Source organism: Eubalaena glacialis, chromosome 3 (assembly GCF_028564815.1).
Source record: "Eubalaena glacialis isolate mEubGla1 chromosome 3, mEubGla1.1.hap2.+ XY, whole genome shotgun sequence".
In the NCBI taxonomy this organism is placed as follows: Eukaryota; Metazoa; Chordata; class Mammalia; order Artiodactyla; family Balaenidae; genus Eubalaena; species Eubalaena glacialis.
Window position 1 is genome coordinate 64601650 of NC_083718.1, and position 17694 is coordinate 64619343.

The following is a 17694-nucleotide window of genomic DNA, read 5'->3' on the forward strand; positions in this document are numbered from 1 at the left end:
CTTTGCTAGGAGGCACTGTGTTAATCATTTCCTCTCTGGTTCACTAGTTGGATGACTAGAAGTAAGCTGATTCCAACAAGCTGCCCTCAGTTACCCTCTGAAAATACTTGACATTGCTGATTGTCCCCTTAGGACTAGTAAAACAGTCCTTTCTCTTCCCTTGAAACTATCTAGGTCTGATCAGCTCTTAACTATTTAAAGTCAGATAGAAGTGGATGTATACATCATCAACTACTTGGATAGTAGAGTCATAAACATGAATCAAATTAGCAACTTAATAAGAACAGGAGGGCATGAGTCTGGGGTGCTAAGTAACCAGGTGAAGTAACTTTAATTAAAACGTTACTGCAAATCATGAACACATTCAAAGAATGTTCCAGGTGACAGTGTTTGGAATGTTAAAACCTTATTGGCAAAACAAAAAAGCATGACTGTATGATAACTAGAGTAGTGACAATTATGGAAATCACAGAAACGCAGTGAGATCATTGCCCAGTTTGAGGAGAATTGATTTTTGTTTGAATAAAGTATCTTTTCATCAAAAGTCTAATCTTTGCTACTTTGGCAAATGAAAGAACTGGCAAGTTATATTTTTTTTTCTTTCTTTTACAGGAGATCAAATGAGACACAGAGGTATGAGAATTTGCTCCAGATCAAACTTGAATGAAGCCACTTTTTGAGTAGTGAACCCTCAGAATGGGGCCCCAATAGCGGTTGGATCATTTTCTCCTTTATTCCATAAAAATATAACTCCATTATGAAGACAGGTTGAAATAGATTTTAAATTGTCATTGTCACAGTTGTCACCTATAACTCATGTGTAGAGAACCATTTTGTGCTAGAACCTAAAAATGATGAATATAGCTTTCATCTCTAATAAACACTGACCAAAATCTCTCCCATCATGGCTATCATCAAAAGGAGGTACAGTTAAGACAGAAATGGAACACAAATGATGTATTACTTTTCCCAATATGTAATGAATAAACTTTGGGACTGTTCTTAATAATAAATATGTATTAATTAGAGCATCTAAATGAATATGAAAGACATTAAAAAATATTAAAAAAATAATTTGATTCATGCAGCACTTTTATAAAAGGTGAATATAATGTAATTAGTCCATGAGCTTTAAAGGGAAATGAGCTGGCTGGCTAGTGAGGGGACAAGATGCCAGAGGGTCACTACCCAGTCAGGGTCACAGCTGTATTGTTGGATTGTTGGGCTCCTGTAGGCTTGGTCTGGCTCACATTTCTCCTGGTGGACTTGTCTATTGTTCGGACTGCTTTTTTCACCCATTCAACTTGTGGATCAGCACAGACTTTAAGGCCACGTCTGGTAATAAATCTGCAATGCAAAGAAAAGATAGACAAAGTTAGTCACATCCTCAAAGCCTTGGGACCAGAAGTTAAGATCAGATCATATATAAGAGATCTTGTGCAGAAATGACTGGACAAAACAGTCTTTCAGATTCAGGAGAATATAAATGAAAATCTTTCCTCTGCAGTCTATTTTCCCATAAAGGAGAAATAGCTCCAGGTAAAACCCAGATCCCTGGTTCAGCATAAACTGCAGGCTCCTTTTCTCATCATTGCTACCAGGTGATGTAATTAAACTGGACATTTGAGGTCATCTAGTCCAATTATTACATATCATCTTCTTTTTCAAATTTAAACACACTCATCTTATTTTCTGGGTAAAAGGTGATTTCTTTATCATATTTTGGGAGGTAAAGTTGCAATTGTGTGTTGGGAAGAGTTGCTATTCTGAAGATGAGATCCTGGAAAGAGAACGGTACCATGTAGGCTAGTTGTTGACACTATTCCTTGAGATATGGCAACTGATAAAATATGGCACTCTACTCCAGCACACCATAAGGGCAGAGAAAGGCAGGGAAGGGGAAGGATGGGAATGGAGGCATCCCACACCAGTGTGTCTCTACGGTCAAATCCTGATCTGAACCAGCCAGCTCTAAACCTAACCCTCAGGACTGAGCATATTATTCATCTAGTTCCCAGTTAGATTCTTCTGCTAAGATAAAGCAGAAAGGAGGGTGATATTCTTCACTTGGTTGCCAATTTTTTGTCATAAACATTGTTTGGGACTACATAAAGGCATGGTTAATATGGAAAAACAAAAGGACTATTGGCTACATTGAGGTTTTCCTCCTTGTTGACATTTTTCCTGAGGAGGGCAGCATTTCTATATACTGTGTTCCATCAAGATCATATTTGGGAGACAGAAACTCACATCACTGCTTTCATGGAGCCCTCCTTGATGGTGTAGGTCTTGATGTTTTTAACTGGCAGTCGCTGGGTTGTCAGACTCACACAGATGGTCTTTTCTAGAACTTCACTCCCCACACCTAGCAAAGAAAACCATGCAAATAAAAATAAAATATAATTTCTAATACTATAAATGTTAGAATGCTATAAATAAAACAACAAAGAGTGACATGATAAAGAATAATTTGGGAAAGGAACACTAGATATGGGAGAGGTAGCTCATTTTTGACTGAATAAATAAAGGCGTTCTCATTTTAAATGGTAAAATGTAAAATATGTAAAAGAAGTAGTTCATAAAGTACTCATCCTCAATAGAAATGGTCCAGGGGAATAAACTTTTTAAGTGTAGAGAACATCTTACATTAGGGAAGGGAAAATAACTTGGAAGAGTTAATAATAGTAAGGGTTTTCTAAAATCTAAAAAGGGTTTCTAAGTGCTGATTTCCTCCTAAGTTGAAGACACTGGTATTTGCTTCTCAAGGAAGCAAATATTCTCAGAGATTATTTCTCAGAGAAATATTCAGCAAAAAAGCATCTGAAATAATAGCTGATGATGACGAAGTTTGAGCTACAGTGTTGCTGATATCAGAAGTCTTTCTATAAACATGAAACTGAGCAGAAGATATTCACTAACATTGCTCTTCATCTCTCCTTCTCTCCATCACACAATATCCAGCCTGTACATTCTTAACCCTCTACATTTGCCTATTTATTTATTTATTTATCTTTAATTTTTTGCCAATTTATTTTTAATGCTGAACTATCTCTGAACCCAGCGAAAGAGGGAAATACCCAAGTGTCTACAGTCCTCCTCAGTCTTCTTTCCCCTACCCATACATGGGTTTCCACCAAATGGCAGAATATTGTCTCAGAAAAATGCCAGCAAGCCATGGTTAAGACAACATTTGTCTTAAACTTTTTGTTTCAGCAATATTTTTTTATCTGGGGCACAATTTCAGGGAGTTCCAGACATTGCCATCTCTATTTATGGACACCCTTGGCATCCATGATCAGGTTCAGATATTCTAGTCTAAGTAATAAGTTTACGGATTAGGAGGTTGAAAGGAGAGCTAACTGAAACATTAATTATACCCAAAGGATATTCTCTTTTGTTGCCAGAGCCACAAGGAGAAATACACTCCAACCAGCTGGAAAAAAATGATCCTTTAAGAAATATGTGTAGAATGCTCAGGTAAGTCTCAGTGTAGTTAAGTCTCATCTGGGTATGTCTTGTAGGTTCATTTGATTGTATATAAGACATTGATATTTGTTAGCACTTATGGTCTCTTATAAACTCAAGAAATTGATCATCAGCAGGAACAACATTCATAGAAGTAATAATAGACTCTCCTACACACTTAAAGGTAATATTGATTTCCTGGGTATGAAGGTATGAGCTACCAGTCATTTTTGTTTTAATAGAAAACATTGATTTCCTTCAGAACATACACCCTCTAGCTCATTCCCGCATTGTGAACTCTCAAAATTTGGAGAATTTTCAAGAACAATACTAAATAGTCAAAAGCTTCAAAGTCGTCATCACCATTCCACAGCTAACATTAATCAAGAAATTAGGACTTGTGTGGAAACCTGATAAGTGATCATAAGATTTATTTCATTTTAATCCCGGGTAAGCGTATCGGTTATTACATTCTTCTTATAGATAAGTAACCATAGGCACAGAGAGGTGAAGAAATTTACCCCAAATCACCCAGTTGTGAAAAATAGGAGCCCAGATTGTAACCAAGTTTTATCTTCGAAATCTACAAAGTCTCCTAGAGTCAAATTATTCCCATTTTGCACATGGGAAGCCTGAGGCTTAGCTCGGAGAAAGTATACTCCAGTCAAAGCCTGAGTCAAAACCAAAATGTGTGGCCACTGCCTGCATATGTAGATGCTGCTTATCTCATAAATAAGATTTTGACTTACCTTCCACAGTGTATGCAGCGAGACAGCAGATCCCGAGGAAGGCCAGAATGAGAAGTCTCATGGTTGAAGTCCTGCTGAGCTGTGCAGCGAGAGGCTGAGGAACTGATCCTTTCAGTCTCTTTTATTCCTCCAGTGATCAGCGCACTTCCTGTGGTGAGAGGGGGCTTTCGAGTTGGGTGTGGAATCACGGAAAGTCTTTGCAATACTGATGCTTTCTTTGGTTGAAAAAAAAAGTTCCTTTGTCCCCACTCATACTAACCCAACACCTTGTGGCCTTTTCTCCTCCTCTTGTGGTTAATGTGTCCGTGAAACAAAATGTGTGCACAAAAGAAACGTAGTTGTCTCATCTCCTGCCATCAGTCTAAATTCAAACCTTCCACTGCACACACACCCCAAGGCCATGCCAGTGTCATGGCCCAGCACAGGGACAGTGTAAAGGAAACAAGGTGGAGTGGTCACTGTGGTCCATCTCCCCCACCTGCCTCATGTAACATCAGCTGTGACATGAGGCTTCCACCACTGTGGATCCTAAGCCCAGTGACGCCTTAGGGAGGTGAAGGGATGCTGTTGCTTCCCTGAGCTCCTCACTCCTGTGTCTTAATCTTCTTATTTCTCTCCTCTGCCCTCATTCAAGTGATCTCCTTTCTTTACACCAGCCTCCCAACATACCCAAGAAACATTTCAATAATGATGATTGGAGCCTGTCTATCTGCACGGGTTTGCCTTATTTTAACTTCATACATTTTTAAAAGATTTTGAAAAGTTGTCCTGAGAAAAACTTTATTTTGGAAAAAAGAAAAAGGAAATTATCTATAATCTTACCATTCTGACTGGTTTCATTTTTAATGTTTTTCAATGAGTATCTATCGGTATAGATATGTTTGCAGAGTTGAGACAATTATAAAGACTATTTTTACATCTATGTATATATGCTGCCATGTTTCTTCATAGTCTTCATGTTTCTACTCTAAATAAACACATACACAGGCACTTAAACCATTCCCTTATAACTTATTGTTATATAGACCACATCTGTAAGGTAAATTTTTATTAATTACACTGAATCTTTTGCTTTCAATCACCAGATGTAGGATTACTAGGCAAAATCATATGATCATCTTTATAACTCTTGCTACATATTGACATATATACTTCCCAAAATGTAATTTCCATTTGCAATGCTTCCAGCAGGGTTTCAATGTATTGACTACAATACAACCTATCTGGCACTCAATTTGTTGTTGTTGGTTTTTGTCTTGTTTTATTTAACATAAGTATCTATAAAATGCATTTATTAATTAAAGGTTTTGTCATTACCATTCAGGGATATGAAAATAACATTCTGATTAAATATATGTATAGCTAAAAGTTTTTGCCATCACTCTTAGGGATATGAAAACTAATTCCTATACTTCTATAAAAATAATAGGTTAACCTCTAACATACTTTTCATTAATGGCATTTAATTTTCCACCCAGATTTTACTCAGAAATTCAAATAGCTTTTTAGTTATCTCCACCTGGTTACACTGTCATTTCTTAAACTTTGAACACATCTTTCTACTCAAAATGCTTCTCCTCCTATTACTCTTTGACATCGAATAATGTATTATCTACTATTCAATTTCCAAATACAGATTACTTGGGTCATCTTAGACTCATTGCTAGCCACCCATATGTTGTTCTCAACCAAGCTGGACTAAGTATACCTTCAAAGTAGCTCTTCTGTATGTCTTCTCCTCTCTCTCCACACTGCTCAAGGCAAGACCCCATCACCCCATCACTTGTTAGGACTACTGCAGTATACCAACTGATTCCCCAGGCTTGGGTCTCCTCTGTTTCCAATCTATTTTCCACAGCATTGCCAGAGTAATCATTCTAAAGTCTTGATCTAATCAGGTTGTTTTCCTGCTGAGAACCTCTTTGCTAGTTCCCATTTGCCTACAAGATATAACACTGCTTCTTTTAAGACTCATTTTCCACCACTCATGCACATGCTCCAAAACCTCTAGCCTTAATAAATGTCTGTGCAGTCAACCAAATGGGCCATCCTCTCTTCTACTCCCAATATATTGCTTCCATTTTCTGGAATGCTCATCCCAGCTCCCTACATAATTATTTGTAAACTCATCCTCTTTCTACAAGTTTTCCTGAATTCTCTAGATACAATTAAGTTGTGCCATCTTCTATGCTTTCTTGGAACTTTCTAGCCACCACTGTTCTATCACTAATCTCATTTTATTCTCCTACTCAATTACATTTCTGCATCTCCCTCTAGATGGCAGGGTCCTTGAGAGCAGGTATTTGCCTCAGTGCTGTCTGGGTCTCTGGCACTAGCAAAATGTTTGCTATATAGTGGATGCTCACCAAATGATTTTTGAATAAATGAATTCTTTTCAAAAGACCAACATTATAATATTGTACATTAAGTAAAGGATGAACATCTAAAAACATAAAACCAGAAGACTGTGCCTATGTCTTCCTCTCATGTTTATAGTCAAATAGACAAATTGACCAATGGCTGAATTTTTACTTAGCATATTGAAATGGAATTTCTTAAACTCTGAGAATGAATTATTCATTTCAATTGTTCAAAGCATGCACTACAGTCTCTAATGGAGAAGAAATAAGTAACCAACAAAAAAGTAGAAACCTATTGCAAAATGGGCAAAATCTGCTAATGTGGACGTTGATTGACAACCAGTTGAAAGATATTAGAACAAATTTTTCTCATCCTTGACTCCTCTCTTTCTCTTACATGCCACACCCAATCTGTCAGAAAATACTGTTTTCTCTCTGTCTTCAAAATACAATCTAAGCCATTTTCATCACCCCAAGAGACCCAACTCCAAGCCACCCTCATTTCTCACCTGGATTAGCAGATTCATGCAACAGCCTCCTAACTGATTTTCCTAATTCCTCCCTTATTTTCTTTTGGTCAATTTGCCACCCTGACAAAGGTAATCATTTCAAACTGTAAGTAATATGTTACTTCTCTGCTCAAAAATCCTTCAATGGAGCACATTTTCATGAGTGAACAGCAAAGTCTTTTTTTTTTCTAAGTATTGTTTAATATATTTAGATGCTTTGCTCTATGTTAATCACTTGACCCTAGAGTAAAGGTTAAAGGGCAAAAGTATTAAAAATTAATATAGTACCATAATTTGTTAATGATACACAATATAAAAAAGAGGAAAATTAAGGCATCAAAAACATAAAATGGAGTGGGGATTAAAATGGATAGAGTTTTTGCATGCACACAACGTTATGTTGTTATAGTAGGCTGCTATATTTGTCAGATGTTTATGTAAGCCTCACGATAACCACAAAACAAAAACAGTATATACACAGAAGAAAAGAGACAGGGATCAAAGCATATCACTATAGAAAATCATCAATTCACAAATAAATTCAGCAACAGAGGAAAAAAGAAACAAGGGGACTACAAAATAACTAGAAAACAATTGAGATGGTATTAGTAAGTCCTTAATTATCAATAATTACTTTAACTGTAAATGGATTAAATTCTCCAATCAAAAGGCCTAAAGTGACTAAGTGGGTTTTTAAAAAAGATGCAAGTACATACTGCCTACAGAGACTCACTTCATCGTTAAGGACACACATCAGCTCAGAGTAAAGGGATGGAAGAAGATATCCCATGAAAATGGAAACCAAAAGGGAGCAGGGCTAGCTATACTTATATTTAGACAAAATAGACTTAGGTCAAAAACCATAACAAAGTGACAAAGAATGTTATTTGTCTAGAATGCAAAGACTGTAAACATATACAGTCTTTACAAGGGTTTACAAGTACCTCCATGACCTATGTTCTCATCTCCCATTTACTCTCTGACATCATCTCCTGCTACTCTTCCCCCTCTTCTTTCTCCACTGCAGTCACAATGACCTCCCTGTTGTTTCTCAGACATGTCAGCATCCTCCTGCCTTCAACTCTTTTCACCTTCTGTTTACTTCACCTGGTATTTTCTTCCCTCAGACATAAGCGTGGCTCAGTCCCTTACTCCCTTTAATCTTTTGCTCAGATAGTGTTTTCTCATTGTGGCTTTCCCTGACCCCCCAATTTAAAAGTGCACACACATACCAATTCTGGTATCACTTGATTTCTCTTTGCTGCTCTACTTTCGTTCATAGTACCTAGCACCTTCTAATATAACAATAATTTACTTTTTTATTATCCATCATTTTCCTGGAATTGTTTGTTTGTCTTTTTCATTTCCTCAGAGTCTAGGACAATGCCTTGCACAAAGAAAGTGCTGAATTATTATATCCATACTAAATGTAAATGTATAAGAATGCATAAGTGTATGAGTGTGTAAGAAGGCATAAGCACACATAAAACATTTGTACCCGCAAAGTCTAGTACTCTGGAAGATCAGTATCATTTATATATGATTGACCACAGAGTGGAATTGTAGAATCCTTTTTTGAAGGAAAACATTGCTTTTTAACAGAAGAAGGTATAAGCATGAAGGGTGAAAGCAAGAAAACTCAATATATTTTCTCTTTTCTTTTTACTGTATGGTTTGAATATTTTGATTCATCTGAAAAGAAAATTAATTCATATTTTATCATATGTAATATGTAATTCACATAAAAATTTCTTCTTCTGTAGAATGCATGTTTGTATAATATTCCATTTTTCTATTGGATAATTTGTCATTTTCTTATTGATGTGTATGATTTCGTTATGTATTTCCATACTAATTCTTTGTCTTTTATAAGTGTTGCAAATATTTTCTCTCAGTTGGTAGCTTACCTTTTCACTTCCTTTATGATGTCTCTAATGGGCAAAAAAATATTAATACCAATGTAATCAAATTTATATATATTTTATTCTATGGTTAGTACGTTTGTGCTTTAATAAATTATTTTCTTCCCCAAAGTCAACAAAACTTACTCCACTGAAAGTTTTAAAGTCATGTATTTGACACTTAAATTTTTAACATTTCTAGTGGTTATTTGTCTGTAGTGTGACATAGAGATCTAAATGCATTCTTTTCCTCTTTAGATAACTGAATTTTCTAGCTCTGGTTTTGAATAGTTCTTCCTTTTCCCACACTACCTGTCACATATTAAAGTTCCACATACATGTGCATCTCTTTCAAATTCTCTGTTCCATTGGTAAATCTGTCTATCCTTGACTCATACAATTCTATTACTATTTAATTACTATAAACTTATAATTTAACTTTAATTTATCTTAGGGCAAACCCCCTTTCCTTAATCTTTTTCTTCAGAAGTGTCTTGGCTTAAGCTCACTGGTGATCATGAAAATGTAAATCAAACCACAGTGAGACCCCACTTTATTCCCATTCAAATGGCCAAATTAAGTCTGATAGTACTACTGTGATGGCAGGGATATGGAGCAACACGAATTACTCATGGCATTAGAAATTGGTACAACACTTTGAATAGCAGTTTGGCATCATTGTGTAAAGCTACACATTTGCATACCCTGAAGCTCCAGAAATTCCACTCCTAGATGTACACTTAGAGAATATCAAAAGGAAGGAGCACATAGATAGGAGTTATTTGAAATGCTCAAGTTATTTGAATGTTAAGTTGGAGGTAGGTTACTAGTGGAACATTACACAACTTAATTAATTGTATAAAAGAAGGTCATATGTAGACCAATGATGGTAACCTATAATTCCATAGCTCAGATTGGACTAACGGCTATAACAAGCAAACAAAACTCTCACTGTCATAACACCAAAAAAAAAAAAAAATAGTTTACCATTCACTCACACAAAAGTCAGTGCAGAAGTGCCTAGCAAGCTGTCTTTCTTAAGGGCGCTTCTCCAAAATGTGACTCAGGAATCTAGTCTGCTTGTACCATTGAGCAAAACTATCCCTTACAACCTGGGAGTCCTTTTCTTCCAGCTTCATAAAGGAAATGAAACAACATGAAAAAGCACACCTACTCTTAACTACTTTGATCTGGAACTGACATTTTTTCTTTGGTCACATTTCACTGGTAAGAACCAGTTATCTGGTCCCATCCTAGAAGCAAGGACAGAGGGGAAGAATAGGGTGCATCTGGGAAATGTGATCTAGATCTGTGTTTGGAAAGAAGAGCAGTTAAAGTCTAGCATGCCCTGCCTCAGCCATACAGCTGTGATTAATCCAATTGTGCAGCTACGGTTCTGGTTATTTTTATCCATAGTAAACAAGTTTATTATTCTTCTACCATTTCCTTTCTATTTTTTTCTCACATTTTCATTAAAATATAATTAACATGCAGTACTGTATAAGTCTAAGGTGTACAGAATAATGATTTGATCTACCTACATCCTGAAATAATTATTACACATCCATCATCTCATATAGATGCAACATTAAAGAAATAGAAAAAATTATTTTTCCTGTTATGAGAACCATTAGGATTTACTCTCTTAACAGCTTTCATATATAACAAACAGCAGTGTTCATTATATTTGTCACATTGTACATTAATCACTAGTACTTACTTACCTTACAGCTGCAAGTTTGTATCTTTCAACTACTTTCCTCCAATCTCCCCTCTCCCCTCCCACCGCATCTGGTAATGACAAATCCAATCCTCTGTTTTTTCTGTTTGTTTGTTGGCTTGTTTGTTTTTGAAGTATAATTGACCTAAAAAACTATATTAGTTCCTTGTACACAACATAGTGATTCAATATTTTTATACATTTCAAAATGGTCACCATGATAAGTCTAGTTGTCACCATACAAAGACAGTACAAAATTATTGACCAAATTCCCCACACTGTATATTTCATAACTGACTCATTTACTTTGTCACTGAAAGTCTGTACCTCTTAGTTTCCCACACTTATTTCTCTTCTCCTCTCACCCCCCTTCCCACTGAAACCCACCTGTTATTTTCTCTGCATCTATCTCTGTTTCTGTTTAGTTATGCTTGTTCATTTGCTTTTTTTTGAGATTCCACATATAAGTGAAATTATACACTATTTGTCTTTCTCTGTCTGACTTATTTCACTTTGGATAATTCTCTCTAGGTCCATCCATGTGGTTGGAAATTGCAAGATTTCATTCTCCTAAGGTTCCATTTTTAAAAGGACAAAAATAAAAGAAAGATTACTACAACTATTTTCTTTGAAACATAATTCCAGTATATTTTTCTTATATTGTACTTAGTTTTTTCCCTAATTTAAAATAGCTTTGTCATTTTTTTTGATAAAAACAGTATGATTATTGCAAAAAAAGTCAGACACTATAGAAAAAAAATTTTTAAGAAAAATTCACCCAAATCCCATTACCCAGAGATAACCATTTAACCACTATTGATATACCTTCTTCCAAACATCTCTCAGATAAATATGCCTACACATATATCACTTCACAGTCTTTTTACAGCATTCAATGGCTGTAGGTTTACTGTACATTTGCAATGTGAGAGGCTTTGTGCTAAGGACTCAAGGGCGTTAACCCATTTATGAATAACAATATTATAAATTAAGTAGAATTATTATCTATACTTTATAGATGAGAAAATTGAGGCTAGGAGAAGTTAAGTAATCCACACACAATCCCAAAGCTTAGTGATAACAGAGTGAAGATTCAAACTCAGATCTGCCAGATTCCAATGCCTAAGCTTTTAAGCAGTGCCCTATGCTGTCAGATATTCTCTGATGCACTTACAATTCCCTATTGATAGTCTCTAGGTTATTTCCTTTCTAAACCCCAGACCACACAGCAACAAGGATAGCCATGTTCTCGTTCTCAATGGTGAAAAACTGAAACCATTTCCACTAAGATCAGGAACAAGACAAGGTTGCCCACTCTCACCACTATTATTCAACATAGTTTTGGAAGTTTTAGCCACAGCAATCAGAGACAAAAAAGAAATAAAAGGAATCCAAATTGAAAAAGAAGTAAAACTGTCACTGTTTGCAGATGACATGATACTATACATAGAGAATCCTAAAGATGTTACCAGAAAACTACTAGAGATAATCAATGGATTTGGTAAAGTAGCAGGATACAAAATTAATGCACAGAAATCTCTTGCATTCCTATACACTAATGATGAAAAATCTGAAAGAGGAATTATGGAAACACTCCCATTTACCATTGCAACAAAAAGAATAAAATACCTAGGAATAAACCTACCTAAGGAGACAAAAAACCTGTATGCAGAAAACTATAAGATGAAAGAAATTAAAGATGATACAAACAGATGGAGAGATACACCATGTTCTTGGATTAGAAGAATCAACATTGTGAAAATGACTATACTACCCAAAGCAATCTACAGATTCAGTGTTATCCCTATCAAACTACCAATGGCATTTTTCACAGAACTAGAACAAAAAATTTCTCAATTTGTAGGAAAACACAAAAGACCCCGAATAGCCAAAGCAATCTTGAGAAAGAAAAACGGAGCTGGAGGAATCAGGCTCCCTGACTTCAGACTATACTATAAAGCTACAGAAATCAAGACAGTATGGTACTGGCACAAAAACAGAAATATAGATCAAGAGAACAGGATAGAAAGCCCAGAGATAAACCCCCGCACATATGGTCACCTTATCTTTGATAAAGGAGGCATGAATATACAATGGAGAAAAGACAGTCTCTTCAATAAGTGGTCCTGGAAAAACTGGACAGCTACATGTAAAAGAATGAAATTAGAACATGTAAAAGAATGAAATTAGAACACTCCCTAACACCGTACACAAAAATAAACTCAAAATGGATTAAAGACCTAAATGTAAGACCAGACACTATAAAACTCTTAGAGGAAAGCATAGGCAGAACACTCTATGACATAAAGCACAGCAAGATCCTTTTTGACTCACCTCCTAGAGAAATGGAAATAAAAACAAAAATAAACAAATGAGACTTAATGAAACAATGAAATTCTCTCACTTCATCCCAGCTTACCCTTCCCTCTCCCTGTGCCCTCAAGTCCATTCTCTACATCTGTGTTTTTATTCCTGTCCTGTCCCTCGGTTCTTCATAACCTTTTTTTTTTTTTAGATTCCATATATATGTGTTAGCATACAGTATTTGTTTTTCTCTTTCTGACTTACATCACTCTGTATGACAGACTCTAGGTCCATCCACCTCACTACAGATAACTCAGTTTCGTTTCTTTTTATGGTTGAGTAATATTCCATTGTATATATGTGCCACATCTTCTTTATCCATTCATCTGTCGATGGACACTTAGGTTGCTTCCATGTCCTGGCTATTGTAAATAGAGCTGCAACGAACATTGTGGTACATGACCCTTTTTGAATTATGGTTTTCTCAGGGTATATGCCCAGTAGTGGGATTGCTGGGTCATATGGTAGTTCTATTTTCAGTTTTTTAAGGAACCTCCATACTATCCTCCATAGTGGCTGTATCAATTTACATTCCCACCAACAGTGCAAAAGGGTTCCCCTTTCTCCACATCCTCTCCTGCATTTATTGTTTGTAGATTTTTTGATAATGGCCATTCTGACCGGTGTGAGGTGATACCAAACACTAGTTTTCAAAGTTATTCTGTGAAAAAGGAAGACATGGGTCCATTTCCAGGTAGTTTGGGAAATTTTGTGTTTTATTAAATCACAGTGTATATCACCATATTAAGGGTTCTGAGAAGAGCTGCAGTAAAATTCAGCTAACCCAGATTTTCCTAAATATTTTTAACTTACAGAACACTTTTTCATAGAAGACTTAAACCAACTGGAGACGTATTTTAGAGATACTAAAACAGAGCATTGGTGTCTGTCTTAGGAGGGTCATAATAAAACTTAGGTGTGATAAGAGTGGGTGCTAAACATAGTCACTCTCCAAAACTAGAGCCTGTCCTAGAGCAAGAGAGGTTGGAAATATTTTGATGGTGAATTCAACACAGGTATAGAACTTGATGCTAGTTGGAAATCCAATTGGATTATACATTTTTCAGTTGAATTACCCAGCCTGGGGAGAAATCTTGACTCTGTGGCAGTTTTCTCCATGATTACTACTCTGCTTCTGCTTATTTTCCAATAAAATGTGTAATTGTACATCTTGTTTTTCTCACAGCTTAGAAAAAATATTAGATCTTAACCAGTAACCAATTAAAACAATAACTGATGCTTCTTTTTCAGAAACTGCTAACAATGAGTGCTTAACTTTTACAGGATTTTTTTTTTGTACACTTAAGTTGAGATACTGTGCAAAGAGAATTAATTTTTTTCTCCTGAAAACAAGAATTATATAGAAAAATATCTATTTATTTCACTGGCATGAACTTTGAGTAATTATAGTCAAATCTGTAAAATTTTATTTAATAAATTGAGTCACTGGATTTTTTTAAAATAGTGAATTCTAATGAGCTATGCTGGACAGATATTATCTCTAAATGATTAGATACTGTTAATAAGTCTATACTAGTAGCATAGCACATACACCCACCTCATGTTTTGCAAATAAATTTTCATCAGAACACATCAATGCCCATTTGCTTACATTTTTTATGGATGCTTGCACACTACAACAGCAGAGTTGGTGAGTTGGTCTTCAAAGGTTAAAATATTTGCCATTATAGAGTTTGCTGACCCCTGGGTCCCCCCCTGATTTGTATGTATTATTGAAACCAAGCTATGTTTAATATACTATCAATGATGTAAAACATGCAGAGAGAGAAAAAAGACTAAATAAGTAAACCAAAACATTTTTGCGCATTCCCTTAGGAAGTTATCAAGTTCATGGTCAGGCTGGCAGAGTGAGGAAGACATCCAGTAAGAGCTAGCTTCTGACATTTCAATCCCCTGTGTCATTTGTTACCTATTTAATTTATTTATTCTCTGTTAATAAAAGTATATGCCACTAACAGGCAGGCACTTCGTCATTAGGTAGGTTTGTATTCACCTTTGTTCCTTGATAAAAGGTACAGTCACCAAAAAGGACTCAAAGAAATTTCTAAAAATGTTTGTGGTTATCAAAAGTTTAAAAACTACTGCTCTCCACTGTATGGGAATGTGTTACTCAGGGCCAGGGATCCACAGGATCAAGCAGGATCAAGGTGACAGAGGAAATGTTGCATGTTGGTCACTGTACAGAAGTTGCTTAAACGTAGTCTTGTTTACATTGTTCATTGTTCACAGATCAATGACGAAGCTGGACAGAACAGGCAATCCAGTCAAAGTAACCAACTCTCCAGGGAAGGTTAGGTTGGGAAGAAGAAGTGTGCTTAGTCTCTATGATGTCAAGTCAATCACTTTGTCGGGAATTAAAATTAGTAAGCACAGGAGTCATTTTTGGTTTTGTTTTCCTTTTTATTAGAAGTCGGCATTTTGTGGTGCAGAATTCAAACATTTATGAATTTCCTAAACTGGATGTCAGGTAGACTCAATCTGCCTGGAAAGAAATATACCTGAAGCCCAACACTGATGGGCAGCAGTGATCCTAAGGAGCCTGTCCTTGAGAAGCCACATACTGGAATGGGAATCATGAGCTGTAAAAGCAGATCATTCAATCTTATCCTGATCCTGGTTCAGTTGATACAAGATGTGTTACATGAAGGAGAATCAAGATCATCCTCACCTCACAGACATCAGAATTAGAAATGGAACATATAACTTGTCTGGATCATAGGAGGAACTCAATAAATGGTAGTGATTACAATCAAAAGATAGACACTGAAACCATCACAAAGACTCTGAAACTAGAACGAAACCTGTCAGAGAAGTTGGTGACAAAGAGCAGAATGTGGTTTTTATCAGAGTTTATGATTTTATTTTTATGAATACTAACGATTGATTTTTTGGAGCCAGCCAAACCTATGACCCTCTGTTTCCCTTACCTGATCTCCTCCCCATATTTGAAATACCAGGAGGAAGATGTATGTCACTAGACACCTTTAACCTCAAGCAGGAAGACATTTCTATCTTCCCAGTGAAAGGATCAGTCACAAATACAATAAGACCTCTTTATTGTGGAAATATTTGTATGTGAGTGTTATGGATTACCTAACTCTCTGATTAACGAAAACAATTTTTAATTTTATTCTTTACTGAAAATTTTCCAATTTTTTTTTCTGATAGAGCAGAAGGAAAAAACCTGAATCCTTAATGTCAGAGCCTCAGTCAACACATTTAATATTAGTGCCACAGGCCAATAACCGATACACAGAACCTAGAAGGATTCTGACAATGTATGCATTCACTTAAAGAACATATGATACTAGATTGAACCTGAGTGGGTCCCCAAAGTTGATTGTAAAAACAAATTGATCAAATGTTGTCTTATCAGAGTCTTAGCCTGGATATTCCATATAAAAGAGCAGTTACCATCCCACTCCTAAAATTTCTTGTCACATGCTTTATTTGGACTCATAGCTCTTATCATCACCTTTGACACATCTTTCTATATTCTGTGTATTGTTCTTCTCTTTCTACTAGAATATAATGTCCTAAGAGCTGAGACTGTTTCAGTCTTGAATTCTCAGTGCCTATAATGTAGGAACTCAATAAACATTTATTGATTAACTAAATGAATAGAAACTAATTTTCTTCTTTCTTCAAAGAACTAAAAAGAGAAGCCCTGTTCAATTTAACTTGGAGCAAACTATTATACTTTACACTGATGTTATCCTAGTATGATGAAATGTATGTAGAGGGAAAAGGTTAAAGTATATGGGGACTAGAATAGATCTTAAAAGTGATCTAGCCAATCCACTATATTTTTATGAATGGGAAAACAAATTACACTTATGGATGCACACAGTTCAATGCATTTTGAGAAATGAATGCACCTCTGTAACTAGTACCACAAGATATAGAACATTTCTATTGCCCTTTGCGTCCTTTCCCACTCAATCTTCTCCATCCCTGGGCCCAGGCAACAACTGATCTGCTTCTGTCACTGTAGATTAGTTTGCCTGTTCTAAATTTTATATAAATGGACGCATACAGTGTGTAATCTTTTGAGTCTGCTTTCTTTTACTCAGCATAATGTTTTCAAGATTCATTTATATTGTTCCATGCATCTGAAGTTCATTTCATTTTATTGCTGAATAGTATTTCATGGTATGGATTTAGAACAATTTATCTAGTCACCTGCTGATGGACATTTGGATTGTTTCTAGTTGTGGGCTTTGATTAATAAAACTGCTATGAATACTCTTAAAAAGCACATTGCAGTTATGGGCAACACCAGGAACCATGCCTATTCTGTCATAGCTCTTGGCAGGTCTCAGTGGAAGTCAGAAGAAAGACCATTACCAATTAAAAAAATGTACTATATATGGGGGAAAAGATTAATGCATTTGTTTTTTTTGCTCTTCCAACTACACAAGACAGAGCCCCCGTGGAAAAAGTACGCAGTGATAGGTTCATGTTGTGGATGCATGCTTGCACACTAGTCTTCCCCCCATCACCTGCAGTGGCTCCTTTTCTGTTGATCCTCTTTGCAGTTCACTGCATCCAACCAGGACAGACATTAAAGTAAAATTAATTATGAACTGCATTGTGACCTGGGAA

The 17694-nt window shown here is 35.9% G+C and overlaps 1 protein-coding gene across 1 annotated transcript; it reads right to left on the reverse strand.

The window, feature by feature from the left end:
* Positions 1-1184: 1184 nt before the first annotated feature.
* LOC133087994 (lymphotactin-like) lies at positions 1185-4275 on the reverse strand. Its single transcript, XM_061185748.1, has 3 exons — positions 4215-4275; positions 2251-2365; positions 1185-1347 (listed from the first exon to the last, which is right to left on the reverse strand). Exons 1-3 carry the CDS (start codon positions 4273-4275, stop codon positions 1185-1187), a joined length of 339 nt encoding a protein of 112 aa, XP_061041731.1.
* Between the last annotated feature and the right edge of the window lie 13419 nt (positions 4276-17694).

Coding starts and splice junctions, on each gene's coding strand:
- LOC133087994 (XM_061185748.1), bottom strand. CDS start 4,275: ATGAGACTTCTCATTCTGGCCTTCCTCGGGATCTGCTGTCTCGCTGCA. Junction 2,366..4,214: donor CGCTGCATACACTGTGGAAG/GTAAGTCAAAAT, acceptor TTTCTTTGCTAG/GTGTGGGGAGTGAAGTTCTA. Junction 1,348..2,250: donor GGCTCCATGAAAGCAGTGAT/GTGAGTTTCTGT, acceptor TTTGCATTGCAG/ATTTATTACCAGACGTGGCC.